The sequence below is a fragment of the Mustela putorius genome, unplaced genomic scaffold (genome assembly GCF_011764305.1).
Source record: "Mustela putorius furo isolate JIRA1106 unplaced genomic scaffold, ASM1176430v1.1 tig00004007_pilon_pilon_pilon, whole genome shotgun sequence".
NCBI lineage: Eukaryota > Metazoa > Chordata > Mammalia > Carnivora > Mustelidae > Mustela > Mustela putorius.
This window is the reverse complement of record NW_025422145.1, coordinates 13,081,268-13,099,302: the sequence shown is the minus strand read 5'-3', so window position 1 is coordinate 13,099,302 and position 18,035 is coordinate 13,081,268. Positions and strand designations below refer to the sequence as shown.

The window sequence follows — 18,035 nt, the reverse complement described above, 5'->3', positions numbered from 1 at the left end:
TCCTGCTTTTTGGTACAAAACCGTAGAGGTTGAGGAACTGTCGGCAGATCTCAGCCTTCGGGCGAGGACGAAACGGGAGCAGGCAAGAGAAGATTAGAAGAAAAGCTTTAAAATCCTCCAGCTCATTTCGGGGGCTTTAAAAATCTTAAATTGAAGTCCTAGGCTCCAGAGGTGTAGGCATCCCGGGTCAGGAAGCTCCTCCCCGGGCTGCGTCAAGTGTAGTCCAAGGCCGGTTTGGGGGAGGGGAATCCGAGAAAAGCATCGTTCCTCCCCTCTACCCCTTTGAAGATTGCAGTCCCGCCATCCCCCGGAGGCACTCAGTGGCCCCCGCCAGCACTACTGAGGGGGGGAAAAAGGGGAGACGCACTTTGAGGTGGGCCCTCCTCACCTCTTCCCTTTTCTTTCCCCACCTCCTCCCTGCATTTTTTTCTCGTCTCCCTCACCTGGGCGCCCTTACCTGCCCTGCTCCTGCCTGGGGACTGAGTGCGGTCAGGATTGGGGTCCTGTGCCCCTCTTCGAACGTCAGGCTGTGAGGTCCAGGAGATTGGAAGTCCAGGTAGGGTTTGACTTTGACCCCTAAAGAGTTTCAGTCCTTGAGAGCTGCTTCCCACAAAGGGCGCAGGGTCCCCACTTTCCGGGGCAATCATGGGCCAGGGCCCAACGTCCTCGAGGGGGATTTCCCTGGGCCATCATCTCTGTCCTAAAGTTTTTCTTTTCTTTTCTTTTTAAACCTTTATTTATTGGTTTGAAAAAATTGTTAACAGCTTTAAGGAAATTACTACCAAGGAAAACATTCCAGGAGAGACTCGCGGTTTCCAGTAACACGAATGGGCAGGATTTGGGGGACCAAACTTCTAGCTAAAAACAACGGAAAACGTTGGCTATTTAAAACAAACAAGCGCACTTCAAAGTGGCGAAGCGCTTTCGGGAGAGCAAAAAAAGTTCCTGGCCACATTTAAACGACGGTGGAAAGGCAGAGGACTGCGTGGATCCCCAGGCTGCCAAGCTGCGGCAACACCGAGGGCATTTGCCAATTTCCTCAAGAGGAGGAGATGAAGGCAGAGCCCAGGACCTGCTCCCAAGTTCCCCCTTGAATCTGTGCCCTGGAAAGATGCACAGAAATACACCAGTCCCACTCCCACGGGCCTCCTGCTCCTCTGGAAAGCTTGTTGCTTCGGAGCTCCTCCTTATCCCATCTTCTGCTAAAATGCAAATAATTTTAAGTAAGAGGCAAGCCTGTTTAGAGACCTCTGCACCGGAAGGGTGAGCCCCCCCCCCCCACAAAGGACCCCATGTCTACAGCGTCCTAGTTTCTCTCAGTGGCGGTCCCCTCCCTCCCAGGCCCGGCCCTCTGAAGTCTCAGGGATGACAGCTCCAGGCCCTTGCCTGCCGCTTCCTCTTCTGGGCCTGTGGTCAGATTGCCAGGACAGGTGGCACAAAGGGCATTAGAAGACACCTCAATTATTGCGGTGTGCAATCTCCGATTTGGCTTGGGCCTTTTAAATTAAATTAAATTAAATTAAAAATTTTTTGGACATAAAGGACGTTATTGGAGGAAATTCGAATATGGACTGTACGTTAGATAATCCTGTTGCACAAATGATAAAGGATGAATTTGGAGATGTGGCAAGCGGTGGCTCTGAGGTCCCAGGAATTCTTAGGGGAATGGGAAGAGAATCTTGAGAGGCTTCCGATTTTGCTAATTGGTTGGTTGATTTTATTTATTTATTTATGTATTTAACCATTGGATAAATTACAAACCCCAGCGAATACGTGAATTTCAAGGAAAATTGCAGGGGGTGTGTCCTGGATACTCCAGCCTTCGGCTTCAGACTGCCCCGAGGGAAGGGGTTTGGTCTGGGGCTCTGGAAAGGCGAGGTCCAGGGTAGAATCCTCCAGGCTCCCTCCGTCTCCTGGACATTGGCCAAGGCTGGAGTTGGGGCACCCAGCCCCAGGCGGCGTGGTGCAGGACGCTCGGACTTTGGCCTGAGGGTGAGCCTCGGAAGGTCTGGAGGGGCGGTCTCCCCACTGCGCGCTGTGGCGGTGCCTCACCGTCCTCCTTCCTCCCAGCCCCGCGCTCTGCAGGGTCATTGGGGAAGCTGGGCCTGGAGAGGACTGGATGCTTATCAACCACACAGCCCGGTGGCCAGGCTGGATGCACTACCGACCGATCCAGCCCGAGTCCCCTACTGCTCTCTGAATCCATTCATCCAAGGGAGAATCCAGTGCATTTCTGAGCGTGGGACTCCTTCTGGAGAAAACAGAAGAGCCAGGCTCCGCGAAGCTGGTGTGCGAGGAGCCGCAGGAACGCAGGCAGGGGAGGGCGACTGCGCCGTCTGCACCCAAGCTCCGTGGGGGAGGGGCGTCTGTTTCGACTGTTCTTGAAGGCCTGAATGCGCGTTGGAACACGACAGAAACTCAGACCGGTTTTGAGTAACTGCCCAAACCAATCTCTGGAACTCTTTCTAGCCAGAGCAAGCAGCTTGGCAGGTACTCCAGTGGCCTAATGGATAAGGCACTGGCCTCCTAAGCTGGGGATTGCGGGTTTGAGTCCCACCTCGTGTGGCAGAGCTGCATGATCCTTTAGGTGTGTGTTGGAAGTTTTCCATTGTAAGAGGAGGTACAGCCTAAGTGCCACGGAAACCTGTGGAACTCAAGCTTCCACCAACCCTGAAGTAAGAGTGTGAGGTTTTACTCTTCTTTCCAGTCACAAGGCAAAGAGACTTGTATCTAATGTCAAGGGAAAGAACAAAGTACTCCTACATCCACTCCACGCCTGTATGAGTGTGTCTTAGTACTGATGCATGTGCAAGATTAATTGGCTAAGTACTGTGTTCTTCAATCTTGAAAAGAACCTCTGTCTATCTCTATTGACCTGGAATACGCAACACTAGGGTGAGAGGCATGTGATCCACTTCTTCTAAGACAAACAGTAACTCCCAAACCCCAGTTGATTTTGCACAAGTGCCCAGAAAAGAAACAGGTGTAAAAGGCTGTGAATGCTCAGGACCATGCAGGGAAGGGGAGAAGATGGAGACTAGCAAAATGCCAAGTGTGCAGCTCAAGAGGTAAACAGAGAAGGTGGAGGGCAGACGTTGTACCTGGGAGAGGTGAGGGTCAGAGCTGAATGGGTGCCTGGAGAGAATCGAGGTGACATGGGCCAGTGATAATGTTGACTTGATCTGGCTTAGGACTGTGAGTAATTTTCTGCCTGGAGTTCTGTTGTTTCTGTTTTAAAAAAATGAATTTTGTTAACTGCTGTATCGCCAGTAATGCTTACCGTAGGTGTCCAATGAGTGAATGGACAACTCTGTGAGGCCAGTGGCTTTGGGTACGCTGGAACACCTTTGGGACCTACAACTTATGGGAGGACAGGAGTTCTCGGCTTGGAGGGAGGGTGGGTGCATTACTGCTGGGTGGGTTTTGCGGTTGAGCGCCTGCCTCAGGACCCTGGCTGGCACAGTCCCTGAGCCACCTGCTGACCAGGAGACTTGGGGCAAATCCCGCTCCACTGTGTGTGTTTCTTCTTCAACCAAGACTCCTGGTGCCCCAGCTCGATCCCGGTGGTCGTACCCACGGTATTTATACTCTTCTCTGAGTAGAAATGACAGAGTCATGTGCCCAGCTAGCGCAGTCAGTAGAGCGTGAGACTCTTAATCCCAGAGTCCTGGGTTCTGGTCCCATGGTGGGCATAGGCGTCCCTTTCTGCTTGTGTACTAGGGAGCAGAGAAGGGTGGGAAGGCCAACTTTCCTTAAATCCATGCCCCATAGATATCCTCAAATGAAACTTCTTAAGTCAGCAAGACTCAGAAAGACGATGTGCGTAGTACTGTATCATCTTACTCTGATGTATTCCGTTCTCAGTCTTGGCGCTTTTGACTTCGTGAGCCAGACCATCCCTGTTGCACAGCCATGTCCTGTGCACTCTGGAATGTTCAACAGCACCCTTGGCCTTTATTGTCTAGTTTCCAGTAGTTTCCCCATAGTTGTGACAACTAAAAGTGTCTCCATATGTCCAGTGTCTCATGGTAGTGAGCCACTGGTCTAGAGACTCAAGCCCATAAATATTAGTGCAAACAGTTCTCATCTGAGATCTGACTGGAAAGCTAGCTTGGCACAGGGCCAGGTGGCAGGACAAGGCAGCCTTCCATGGCCAACCTAGAAGGCAGCCTGGTGGGGTCAGGAAATGGGCTGCATGCTGAGGGCTGAACAAATATAAGTTAATATTCTGAGGCTAATGGGAACCAGTTTTCTCACTGGTGGAAGTGAAAAAAGAGAAGGCTTCAGTAAATCCTATAGAATTGGCATTGGAGGTATTAGTGATGTTCTTTGATAACTTGGTAAAGTTTGTGTCACTGGAAAAGATAGTTGCTCATAGTGACTTTATTATAGCAATTCTAATAATGGTATATTTCCCCCTTGAAATTAACAAGTGACCTGTAAAGTGATATAATCTGATACTATGTGAATATCCTGGTCCCTAACAACTTATTATGTATTGGTTTTTTTTAAAGATTTTATTTATTTATTTGAGACAGAGAGAGTGAGAGAGAGCATGAGAGGGAAGAAGGTCAGAGGGAGAAGCAGACTCCTTGTGGAGCTGGGACCCCGATGTGGGACCCGATCTGGGGACTCTGGGATCATGACCCGAGGCAAAGCCAGTGGCCCAACCAACTGAGCGACCCAGGCACCCCTACATATTGTTTTAACATTCTTTCATAATCATTGTCGCAAAGGTTTATTTCACTGGGAGTTAAAAAAATGAAGATTTCCTAGTTATATCATTTTTCTGTATTTTTTAAATTTGAATTCAATTTAGCCAACATCATTAGTTTTAGATGTAGGATTCAGTAATTCAAAAGTTGTGTATCACACCCAGTGCTCATTGTATCCCGTGCCCTCCTTCGTGCCCATCACCCAGTTACTGTGTCCCCCCACCTCCCCTCCAGCAACCCTCAAGTTTGTTTCCTATAGTTAAGAGTCTCTCATGGTTTTCCTCCGTCTCTGATGACTTCCCATTCAGTTTTCCCTCCTTTTCCCTATGGTCCTCTGTGCTGTTTCTTATATTCCACATACGAGTGGAACCATATGATAGTTGTCTTCCTCTGGGTGACTTATTTCACTTGGCACAATACCCTCTAGTTCCATCCACATTGATGTAAATGGTAAGTATCCATCCTTTTTGATGGCCGAGTAATATTCCATTGTATGTGTGCGTGTGTGTGTGTGTGTGTGTGTGTGTGTGACATCTTCTTTATCTATTCATCTGCCAATAGACAGACATCTCGGCTCTTTCCACATTGCTGTTGTGGACATTGCTGCTATAAACATTCGGGCGCACGTGCCATTTCGGATTCCTACATTTGTATCTTTGGGGTAAATACCCAGTAGTGTGATTGCTGGGTTGTAGGGTAACTCTATTTTCAGCTTCTTGAGGAACCTCCATGCTGTTTTCCAGAGTGGCTGCTCCAGCTTACATTCCCACCAACAGTGTAAGAGTATTCCTCTTTCTCTGTAGTCTCCCCAACATTTGCTGTTTCCTGTCTTATTAATTTTAGTCATTCTGACTGGTGTAAGGCAGTATCTCCTTGTGGTTTTGATTCATAGTTCTCTGATGACAAGTGACGTGGAGCATTTTTTCATGTGTCTGGTGGCTGTTTCTATGTCTTCTTGGGAGAATTGCCTGTTCATGTCTTCTTCCCACTTCCTTTTTTAAAAAAATTTTTTATTTGACAGATCACAAATAGGCAGAGAGGCAAGCAGAGAGAGAGGAGGAAGCAGGCTTCCCGCTAAGCAGAGAGCCTGATGCAGGGCTCGATCACAGGACCTTGGGATCATGACCTGAGCCGGAAGGCAGAGGCTTTAACCCACTAAGCCACCCAGGTGCCCCATCTTCTGCCCATTTCTTGACTGGATTATTTGTTCTTTGGATGTTGAGTTCTTTATAGATCTTGAATATTAGCCCTTTATTTGATATGTCATTTGGAAATATCTTCTCTCATTTTGTAGGCTGCCTTTTCGTTTTGTTGACTGTTTCCTTTGTTGTGCAGCAGTTTTTATCTTTTTTTTAAAAAGGCTTTATTTATTTATTTGATGCAGGGAGAGAGAAAGAGAGCACACAAGCACAGAGAGGGGCAGGGGGAGAAGCAGAGGGAGAGGGAGAGGCAGACTCCCCACTGAGCAAGGGGCTCGATGGGGGACTTTGCAATTACATTCACCAATAGATTCTACTTCTCCTTAAGCTGATAGGAGTTAGTTCCTTATTACTTGTAAACAGTGTCTTCAGTAATCCAGTGACCATGTTTCCCTTCTTCCACAGATGCTTGGTAACTAACATTATGAGGTTTTTTGGGGTGTGTTTTTGGAGATAGAATGTACAGAAATTGATACCTGATAACATGTGTCTGATGGATACATGAGGACTCATTATGATCCTGAAGTTCTTATGTTGAGTTACTAGGAGTAGGTGAATATTTATTAAGACATCATAACCAGGGTGCCTGGGTGGCTCAGTGGGTTAAGCCTCTGCCTTCAGCTCAGGTCATGATCTCAGGGTCCTGGGATCGAGTCCTGCATCAGGCTTTCTGCTCAGCAGGGAGTCTGCTTCCTCCTCTCTCTCTCTCTGCCTGCCTCTCTGCCTACTTGTGATCTCTCTCTGTCAAATAAGTAAATAAAATCTTTTAAAAAAATGGAAAAAAAAAGACATCATAACCAGCATGAAGAACTTGTTCACAAATGACCCAAAGTGGAAGACCAGTTAGAGAAGCACTCTGGTTCCCAGAATACAGTTTTTTTAAAAAAATGATTCAACTGCCACTTCTGATGGAAGTGTATATTTTTCATGAGTAACCCTTTAATATTATCACCTCAGGAAAGTAAACCTTATAGTGCATGAGACCAAAAACTTTATGGGCACCTTAATGTGAGATCTTGCCATCAGTACTGTGGAGTGAGAGCTATTGGACTCAGAAATTCTGTCTTCCTCCTGGCATCCATGTCATATTAACTGACAAATGGACAAAACAATGGTTCCTATTCTTCCTCATTTATCCCCAAAATTAAAATATAGACTAAAAAACTTGTCAACTGGCCCCTTATAAAATGACTATTGCTATATGAAGATAAACACAAGACAATGTTTCCAAATGGCATTTATACAGATTATAGATGACTGAACAGAGAGGGAAGGATGTAAATATCACTTCATCCCTCCAGCCTCTATATAGTGGACATGGTCTAAGCCCAGTGCATTGATGAGATTAGGAGTCATGAGATGTTAAACATAAATTACCTCATTTAATCTGCACAGCTGTACAAGATGAATATTATTTTATGATTCTGTGCAGGTTGATAGATTTCTCAAGGTCACACAACTGGTAATGTTGGATCTGGGAATTAGCTGCACATCTGTGTGAATCCAAAGTTTATTCTCTTAATTCATATACAGCATCATGTATATTTCCTAACAAGGATACCATCACAGCTTGGGTGGGAGATAAAATATAGGACTGTGAGTTTTTTCTAGCAGAAAACTTGTTGCTAATGATTTCCCCCAAGATAGCTTCTTTTCCAATGTTGCCAAGCTCTAAAGCAGCAATAACATAACCCTGATGGCAGGCCTTTATTAATCAATGCTGGATCCAAAAGAGCCCAAGGAGAAGAAGGGAGAATTACCTGCTGTTTATCTCTAACGAGGCTCTTAGGGAATATGGCCCTAGTGGCCATGGAAGCTCTTGTAAAGGGCTAGCCCTCTGATTCCCCTAGACATCCTTCCTGCACCAAGGGTTGTATATGCCAGACATCCTTTCCTTTCTTGTACTTGTACACAGGACAAGTCTGTGTACTCCAGCCCTTATTCAAGCAGCCTGAGCCTGAAAACCCCAATGACAAGTCCCTTTTCCTCAAACCAGTAATCTCTGGCCAGGTCTGGAAAAGTGAAGCAAGCTTGGGACTTCTGGTGACCATGATGACTGCTGTTCTTTTTGGGGTAAGAGTCAGATCAGTGGGACTTTATCAATAACTGACTGCTAAAGTGTAACCCTTTTCGGGGGGGCACTCCTCACTACATCTTTCTTTAAAGTGGAGCCAAAGAAACAGTTCTGAGCTTATCGCCATCCGTTGCGGTCACCTAGCCATGACCATGTATATCTTCTATGTCCATGAGACCTGAACTGTGGAGAAAACCACTTGGCCGAGTGTCTGCCCCTAACATGGGGTCATTTCCATTTCCATTTTACAAGTTAGATTGAGGGCTGGCTCAAAGCTCTGTAAAGTGCTCAGAAAATGTTAGCCCAGGAAGCAGCAGCAGCAGTATGATCGTAGCGATCGATCACTGGTGTGAGCCTCAGAGCGAATATGTTAGGAATGTGTAATGTCTGGATTAGAGATAATGGAACTGAGAAATGTTCTCTAAGGCAACACCCTCATGATAATCATGGCACCAATATCCACATGTTAGGATGTATGTTTACCATATGTCAGTCTCTATGGTAACCGTTTACACGTGTTCTCCAGTACTCATTCTAAATGTCTATTAATATTCTTATATCTATAGTGATTTGTGACACTATTTGAAGACACATGGTCATGACAGAAGGTTCAAACATACAAAGAGTGTATGGAGAAGACCACTGTCACAATCTTTCAATGGCCTTCCAGAAGCACTGCCCTCATTTTGCTAATGAAAGGATGACAGCACAGGAAAGGCCATCCCTGGCCAAACACACCGGGAGCAAGGTTCTAATGCCTCACCTATGCCACACAGCCTTTCTCTTTGCGGTCTTCTTAGTTGTCCCGCTGTAACCAACATTTCCCAGGCTCGTGAATCTTTCCTGCTTTACCTGCCTCTGGGCTCAGGCGTCCAGCCCCATGAGAGGGGCCAACCAGTCGAGCGTCTCTGAGTTCCTCCTCCTCGGGCTTTCCAGGCAGCCCCAGCAGCAGCAGCTCCTCTTCGTGCTCTTCCTGAGCACGTACCTGGCCACGGTCCTGGGAAACCTGCTCATCCTCCTGGCCGTCGGCCTGGACTCCCGCCTGCACATCCCCATGTACTTCTTCCTCAGCAGCCTGTCCTTCGTGGACATCTGCTTCGTCTCCACCACTGTCCCCAAGATGCTGGCCAACCACATATTCGGGACTCAGACCATCTCCTTTTCTGGGTGCCTCACACAGATGTATTTTGTATTCATGTTCGTGGACATGGACAATTTCCTCCTGGCTGTGATGGCCTATGACCGCTTTGTAGCCGTATGCCACCCCTTACACTACTCAACAAAGATGACCCCCCAGCTCTGTGGCCTGCTGGTCGCAGGGTCGTGGGTCATCGCCAACCTGAATGTTCTGCTGCATACCCTGCTGATGGCTCGACTTTCGTTCTGTGCAGACAATACCATCCCCCACTATTTCTGTGATGTAACGCCCCTCCTGAAACTCTCCTGCTCTGACACATACCTCAATGAGATGATGATTCTGACCGAGGGTTCTCTGATCATGATCACTCCATTTATTTGCATCCTGGCTTCTTATGTCCGTATTACCTGTGCTGTCCTGAGAGTCCCATCCACAAAGGGAAGATGGAAAGCCTTCTCCACCTGTGGCTCCCACCTGGCTGTGGTTTCTCTCTTCTATGGCACCATCATTGCTGTGTATTTCAACCCTTTGTCCTCCCACTCTTCTGAGAAGGACACCGCAGCCACTGTGATGTACACAGTGGTGACCCCCATGCTGAACCCCTTCATCTACAGCCTGAGGAACAGGGACTTGAAAAGGGCTCTTGGAAAAGTGGTTGGTAGGAAGACATTTTCCTTCTGAGGAGAGGATCAAAGCTGAGTTTTATTTCCATGCTTATTGTTTCTATCAGTTAGTTTAAGATAGCAGCTGTTTTGTCAAAGACAGCCTGGAAACAAACATATTGATGTTTGTGCTAAGAGCATGTCGTAGGTTGTTGCTATTTATTTACTTGGTGACTGAATTCACCCATAACCCACTGCATCTACCAAGTAATGAGACTTCTTTTTAATGACTAACTTCTGAATTACTTTACATCCAAGTCAGGTATTTCCTTTTTTAAAAAATTTTTTTTAATTTTTTTTTTTTTTTTTTTTTTTGCAGGGGAGGGGATAGAGGGAGAGAGAGAAAGAGAATGAATGTTAAGCATGTGGCTTGATTTCACAACCATGAGATCCTGACCAGAGCCAAAAATCTAGAGTTGACACTTAACTGACTGAGCCACCCAGGTGCCCCTCAAGTGTTTCCTTTTTAAGTCGTCTCTCTGGAAGGATACATGCTACACTTGTTTTTTAATATTAGAATTGCCTGGAAGCCCTTACAATCCACTGCTCCAGGCCCTAACAATGACCAGATAGATCAGAATCTCTTGGGGTAGGGGGAGCCACAACACAGATTGTAAAAATCTCAGATGACTCTAATGTGTGGTCAGGGTGGGAATCACTGGTCTAGCTCATATTCCTTACATATCCTCTGTTGGTCAGTCATAAAATTGGGTGACAAAAATGGTCAGAAAAATTAGTGTTGAGGGTCGCCTGGCTGACTCAGTCAGATGAGCACACTACTCTTGATCTCAGGTCAAGATAACTTTAAAAAATTGTTTTGAGACTCAGGCAAAAGAACAGAGTAAAATATGAGGACTAAAGTGGGTAATAAAATTTCAAGTGAGACTCAGAGGCCCTGGGGGTCACATGGCCCAGAGCTTCCAGAGGTTAAACAGCACAGAATGGGAAGATACTCTGGTTGCAGGGATCCCAGCTGGCTGTCAGAGGTACATGGTCTTTGATACCAGGGAAGAAAATTGACACTTGCTGTTCCCTCTGTCTGGACCAATTCCCCCTACTTTCTTCTTTGTGGCATTAAGGACACAACTCTCCCCCAACATCAACACCCTCCTGCACTTTCAAGAGGCAAATCAAATGTTGCCTCCATGGGTGCCTCCTGATTCCCGAGCTCTATTTTCATCTTTGTTTTATTCTTCTACTCCAGCAAGGGCTTTCCACAAATTATAAGCTCTTCCATACCCAAATTCACACAATAGTCACCTTGTAACCCAGTACACTCCACTGCTTCTAGACCAAGAGCCTTGCTGAAAGAAAAAAAAAATGTGGATGAGTGAATACTGCCTTAGCTTTTTATTTGGACACTATTTTTTTTAATTTCCTCATTTAAAAAATATCCTTTTGAATTAGACAAGTAGTACCTATGCATGATGGGACACCAAACATCAAAAAGAATTAAGTTAAAATAACCTGCAATCTTGCTACTCCAGGATAACTGCTGTTATACAGCGGTGGGTACAATTTTAGAAAAGCTGGCTGCAGTATTTCCATATTATTTGGTGTTCCAATCTTCTACCTCCTTCTTCCCATGTCAGTAAAGGTCTTAGAAATGTGATTTTAATGGCTGTGTAATATCTTATCCATTCATAGAGTCATTCTCTGGCCCTGAACAATTTCAAGTGTTTCTGTGCTATAAAGCATGCTGCTGCATATGTCTGGTGTATAATTCTTTGTTTGTGTCCCTTAATCCCACATAAGACTTAGATGACCAATTTCTTCAGCTTATAGTAAAATTAAAGTCATCGTTTATTCTATTTTCATTATTTCTGCCCCACGTTATTTGTAATGTATAACCGGGCTGTACTCAGAAGCTCATTCAGAAGAGGCAGCCAGTCCTCCTTCCCCCAGCCCGGCGGAGAGAGAACCGGAAGTTGGGTCCACCCATAGGCATGACTGTGCAAATGACTAGCACACAGTGTAGCTCCTGAATCTTGATTTTGTTTGGTCTGCAGGAGACCTGTCTGCTGCAGCAATGATGCTTGTGGTTCACATGCCTCTGGGGACAGCACTGGGACCCTCCTATGGCCTCAAGCTGTAGCTATCTGAGTTCAGTTTTACTTTATCCTCCACTAAAGCCTGACTGTGGGCCATGGTGGCTACAATTACGGGGGCTTCCAGTTCCACAGTGTCAACCAAGAACACCGGCTCATATTTACACTTCTACCTTTGACAACCTCTCTGAATCCTTGGGGTCTTTTTATGTGGCATAGACTTCAATTGGGCTTTTTCTAAGATATGGTTATATCTGTAAAATAGAATTCACAAAAGTGTATATGAAAATTATAACAGGGGCGCCTGGGTGGCTTGGTGGGTTAAAGCCTCTGCCTTTGGCTCAGGTCATGATCCCAGGGTTCCGGAATCGAGCCCCGCATGGGGCTCTCTGTTCAGTGGGGAGCCTGCTTCCCTCTCTCTCTGCTTGCCTCTCTGCCTACTTGTGCTATCTCTCTCTCTCTCTGTGTCAAATAAACAAACAAATAAATAAATAAATAAAAGAAAATTATAACATTCTGATAATTTTTTATTGATCTGTAAAATCTTATAATTAGTATTTCAACATTTTTTTCTATTTATTAATAGCTTTAACTTTTTAACTTGATGTTAGATTTTGGGGGGCACAGAGGTTCACAAAGATTGTACATTCATTATGAATTGTATCTTTTAGTAACAGAAAGACCTTTGTTCTCTTTAATTTTTCTAATATTAACCTAAGTATTTCCTAAGGAATTCCTTAAGGAATACTTTGGTTAATACTGAATAACCAGCTCTACTTTTTTCTTGGCTTGTGTTGGCTTGTTCTTATGGACTTTCTGAAGTAGTTGACTTGGATGAAGGATTCTTTCCCTGTTTTTCAGGATATTTTTCTAAAGCTTCTAGTACCTGAGAAAAAAATCAACTACAGTCCTTTGCCTGGAAAGAATTAGTCAACAATGAATATTTCCATCGCCTGTTTACTATGAAAAAAACAAACAAATGAAATTTTATGAGTATAAAATAAATACATGCTTGGTGGGAGATAGTACTCCATGGGTCTCTAGCTTTTCTGTACATTAGTGAGCAGAGATAGTCCCTCCTTCTGTTCTAGACCATATTCTTCAAAGATGTTTTTATAGGGAATAGCCTTGGAAGACGAAAATGGTCTTTCCAGAGCAAAGTGTGGGTTTTTCACCATTCAGTATAATAAATACAATGTTTCCTTCAGGAGTAAATGTCAGGAAGGCTTATTCTCACTTTAATTTGATTTCCTAAGCTTGAGGATTCTCTTCTCTAGATCATCTACTGTGTACACAGGTGCTGCCTGGCTTTATTCATGTCATGCTGTAGGAATTGGGGCTTAAGGAACTGGTATAAAGGCTGCTGCTCTGGTTTCAGTTACTGGTGTAATAAGGCCCTTCTGGCCTGAGAATTTTGTGTCTTCTGCCTCTATCCATGAAATTCCCAGACTAGCTTGTTAACTAGCAAGCAGGGTAAAATCTCAGATTCTCTGTAGTTCTTGACATTGTTTATTGTTGTTTTAAAAACGATTTATTTATTTATTTATTTAAGATATAGGCAGACAGAGCATGAGTGGGGCAGGAGGAACAGAGGGAGAGAGACAAGCCGACTTCATGCTGAGTGCTGAGCCCAATGCAGGGCTTGATCCCATGACCCTGTGACCATGACCTCAGCTGAAATCAAGAGTTGGACACTGGAAGAACTGAGCCACTCATGTGTTCCTTGACACTAATTGTTGAAGAAAGGTTTTGGAAAATGCAGAAAATTATCAAGAAGAAAAAAAATGTCAGAAAAACCCTGAAATCTGAATAGTTTGGTTTCTGTGTTCCTTTAGCATTTTAATTGTAATGGTTCTCTGGAAACAATAAGGATGGCTAAGTGATGTTGGCTGACCGAAACACACACGCTCAACTTCGAGGCCCTATTGCATTTAGCATATTTTTTATCTTATTGTATTTTTTTAAAAGTCTTTATTTATTTATTTGATAGAGACATAGAGAGCACAAGTAGGCAGAACAGCAGGCAGAGGGAGAGGGAGAAGCAGGCTCTCCACTGAGCAGGGAGCCCAGTGTGGGGGTTGATCCCATCCTGGGATCATGACCTGAGCCAAAGGCAGCCGCTTAATGGACTGAGCCACCCAGGCATCCCTAGCATATTTTTTAAAAAAGTGTTTTCCTTAAGCATATAATTTTATGAAATATAATTGATGCCATCTAGCTCTTTTCTTAAGTTCTTTATCTCTTTGGCATTCTTTACAATGAGGTTCTTAGGATAGAATGAATTGTGGATCTCAATCATTTGCTCCTGTGTAATACAATTACATGTAAGTATGCCCTTTTCATGGCCTCATGGAGATGGAGTGCCCTTCCCTGACTCTTGACTTGGTGTTTGGCCACATGAGTTGCTTTGGCCAAGGCGATGTCTATGAAGATGATCTAAGGAGAGGCTTCAGATGGGCTTGCACAGTTGGATTTGCTTCTGTTCTCTATGTTCCACCAGAACATACTCTGGGTCACGGTTGCCCCTCCAGCCCAGGACCCAGGAGGAAAGAAAAACAGAGAACATGAGCCCAACCCACAGTGTGGTGCCAAGTCCCCATGATCCACAGTATGAAGCTCAGCTGTCCTGTACCCCAGTGAATAGGTTATTGATTTTCTAAGCCACTGAGGTTGTGGAGTTTGTTGCAAAGTATCACTGTGATAATATATTACCGATACAAGGTTTTGGGTTTTTTGTTTTGTTTTGAAACTTAGGTCTTAGCTTCTGAGACACCAATTTTTATATGTTCCCGCACTGTTTCCTGGTTCTTGTCTTACAGATCACATTTGCTAGCCTGTCTTCTGCTGTCACCTCATTGTATGTTACTGTCCTTATGGGTTTTACCCTTGGATTTTTTTCCTTCACATTTTGTGATTTCTCTCTGGACAATCACATCCACTTTCATAGCATCAAATAAATGTATGTGCTTATGATGACTTCTGAACAATGCGAAGCCAGACCCTGCCCTGAACTGTAGGCCCCAAACATCTGACTCTTGGGTCCTTCCACCTGGATGTCCTAACAGACAATGTGTGATCTTTCCTGTCTGTCTTCTTTCACTTAGATTAATGATTTTGGTTCATCCCTGTTGTAACATGTATCAGGACTTCATTCCTTTTTTTTTTTTTTTTAAAGATTTTATTTATTTATCTGACAGAGAGAAATCACAAGTAGATGGAGAGGCAGGCAGAGAGAGAGAGAGAGAGGGAAGCAGGCTTCCTGCTGAGCAGAGAGCCCGACGCGGGACTCGATCCCAGGACCCTGAGATCATGACCTGGGCCAAAGGCAGTGGCTTAACCCACTGAACCACCCAGGCGCCCAGGACTTCATTCCTTTTTATGGCTGAATAATATTCCAATATATATGCAGATTATTGTACATTCCATTGTTTAGCCGCTCATTGATGAAATCAATATTCTTTTTTTTTAAAGATTTACTTATTTATTTGAAAGAGAGAGAGCCAGAGAGAGAGAGCTTGAGTGGGGGGGGGTAGTGGCAGAAGGAGAGGGAGAGTGAATCTCAAGCAGACTCCATGCCCAGTGTAGCGTTTGATGCAGCGCCTGACCTCACAACCCTAAGATCATGGCCTGAACCAAAGTCAAGAGTCAGACACTTCTTTTAATGAAATCCTTTTCTGCTAAAATTCCACAATTGCAACTAAGGACCCAGAGTGAAACATGCCAGAATGTAACCAAGCATCAGGAAAGGACTTGCATCAAGAATTGGAACACCGTGAAGATTTATCCAACTGATATCTTCTTCCTCTGTGTTTATTCCTCGACCTTCCTCTACTTCTCAGTCTGTCAAATAGTAATGCACAGGCAGAAGGTTGAGCTTATACATTCCAGGCAAGCCACACAATGACATGGACCAGCTATCCGTAAATCCTAGTTCCAATTACTCTGGTCCAACCAGGTATGGTGAAGGAAAGAGGATGTGGCACAAACATGGTGGCTGAGACCCTGCTGCTACTACTGTTTGGATTCAGGGCTTCCATTCAGAAAAGAGCCAAACAATGTCCAGTAGACTCAAATCCCAAAAAAACACTGGCCCTTATGGCCTGGAGTTTATAAATCACAGCATGCTGGGTTCTCCTGGAGACAACTTCCCTTAAATCAGGCTCTCATTTTCCCCACAGGTCCATGGTTTACTCTCATCTCTGTAATGTGCTCTCAACATTCCCACTAGTAAAATGGAGATTAGGAATCACTAATCTTCTTGGAAGATAACTAGACACAAGAAAGCCAAGGTGACACAGAAAACACAGGAACAGCCCAGTGTCTGAAAAAAAAGGAAATGAGAACAAGGACTTAATAACTGAATTTTCACATCTATGGGCACACGCCCAGATCACTCAGTTCCAAAGGCATTTTGTCTCGGATTTCTCTCTATCACGGCAGCCTCCTTTCTACTATCTTCCAAGTTCTGACCCAAGAGTTACATCTAAACCTTAGATAATATTCTTTGTCTTTATTGTTTGGTCCAAAAGGCCAAACGTAGGCAAGACAATTATTCTTTTCTCATCTCTAATGAGGCTCTCAGGGAATCTTGTCCCAGTGGTTGTGAAGCTCCTGTAAGTGCTTGCTCTGTGATTGGCCCATACACCTTCCCTGAACAGATGTCTGAGACCATGAACCCCCACTCTTCAGTCACTCCTTACCTGCCTATATTTCCAAGACCCTCCAGTCTCTACAATGAGGAAAAGCAATGGTCAGTTATGCAGAAGTGGAGAACACTTGGTAGCAACAGCCCCAACCTCCCTTCAGGTAAGATGGTGGAAGTAGCGACATCAGTATCTATTAAGACACAGAGATTTTTTAGGAACCTCCTCCATTACATCTTCCAGATACAGGAATTTAATAATAGAAGCCCTAAATCCATTGGATGACACTCTAGAACCCAGTAATAATCAACTGTTTCTCTCATCTCTTCTGAATTACACAGGAATTGGATAGATCAGGGCAGGGGGCAGGATTGGGAAAGGTAAGCAGAGCCACGTAGTCAGGCCATGTGTTAATCTGTCTCTTTTTAAAGGTTAATGTGTGTGTTTTCAATACAAATTAAGTTGGAAGTTGGAAGTACCAGTTGGGTGGACACATCCTCTTAGTAATTTTATGAACTGATGCGCACACGTGATCCTGCATGAGTCTGATCCGCTACATCCAAACCATCCCTGCACAAGGATCTGCCCTCACTGTTCTTTGTTAATCTGCGTCCAGCCCCATGAGAGGGGCCAACCAGTCGAGCGTCTCTGAGTTCCTCCTCCTCGGGCTTTCCAGGCAGCCCCAGCAGCAGCAGCTCCTCTTTGTGCTCTTCCTGAGCATGTACCTTGCCACAGTCCTGGGAAACCTGCTCATCCTCCTGGCCGTCGGCCTGGACTCCCGCCTGCACATCCCCATGTACTTCTTCCTCAGCCACCTGTCCTTCGTGGACATCTGCTTCGTCTCCACCACTGTCCCCAAGATGCTGGCCAACCACATACTCGGGACTCAGACCGTCTCCTTTTCTGGGTGCCTCACACAAATGTATTTTCTCTTTGAGCTTGCTGACATGGATAATTTCCTCCTGGCTGTGATGGCCTATGACCGCTTTGTAGCCGTATGCCACCCCTTACACTACTCAACAAAGATGACCCCCCAGCTCTGTGGCCTGCTGGTAGTGGGATCATGGGTCATCGCCAACCTGAATGCTCTGTTGCATACCCTGCTGATGGCTCAACTCTCCTTCTGTGCAGACAATGCCATCCCCCACTATTTCTGTGATGTGACGCCCCTCCTGAAACTCTCCTGCTCTGACACATACCTCAATGAGATGATGATTCTGACCGAGGGTTCTCTGATCATGATCACTCCATTTATTTGCATCCTGGCTTCTTATGTCCATATTACCTGTGCTGTCCTGAGAGTCCCATCCACAAAGGGAAGGTGGAAAGCCTTCTCCACCTGTGGCTCCCACCTAGCTGTGGTTTCTCTCTTCTATGGCACCATCATTGCTGTGTATTTCAACCCTTTGTCCTCCCACTCTTCTGAGAAGGACACCGCAGCCACTGTGATGTACACAGTGGTGACCCCCATGCTGAACCCCTTCATCTACAGCCTGAGGAACAGGGACTTGAAAGCGGCCTTAAGAAAAATGATGGGCAGGAAGACATGCTCTTAG

The 18,035-nt window shown here is 45.2% G+C and overlaps 2 protein-coding genes across 2 annotated transcripts; both read left to right on the top strand.

Moving 5' to 3' along the window:
* The first annotated feature begins 8,642 nt into the window (after window positions 1–8,642).
* On the top strand, window positions 8,643–9,807 carry LOC101687679 (olfactory receptor 1F1-like). Its single transcript, XM_004750980.2, has one exon. The coding sequence runs from the start codon at window positions 8,869–8,871 to the stop codon at window positions 9,805–9,807; it is 939 nt and encodes a 312-aa protein (XP_004751037.2). The 5' UTR covers window positions 8,643–8,868.
* Window positions 9,808–17,099: 7,292 nt separating this feature from the next.
* Window positions 17,100–18,035, top strand: LOC101687408 (olfactory receptor 1F1-like). The gene has a single exon (XM_004750979.2). The coding sequence runs from the start codon at window positions 17,100–17,102 to the stop codon at window positions 18,033–18,035; it is 936 nt and encodes a 311-aa protein (XP_004751036.2).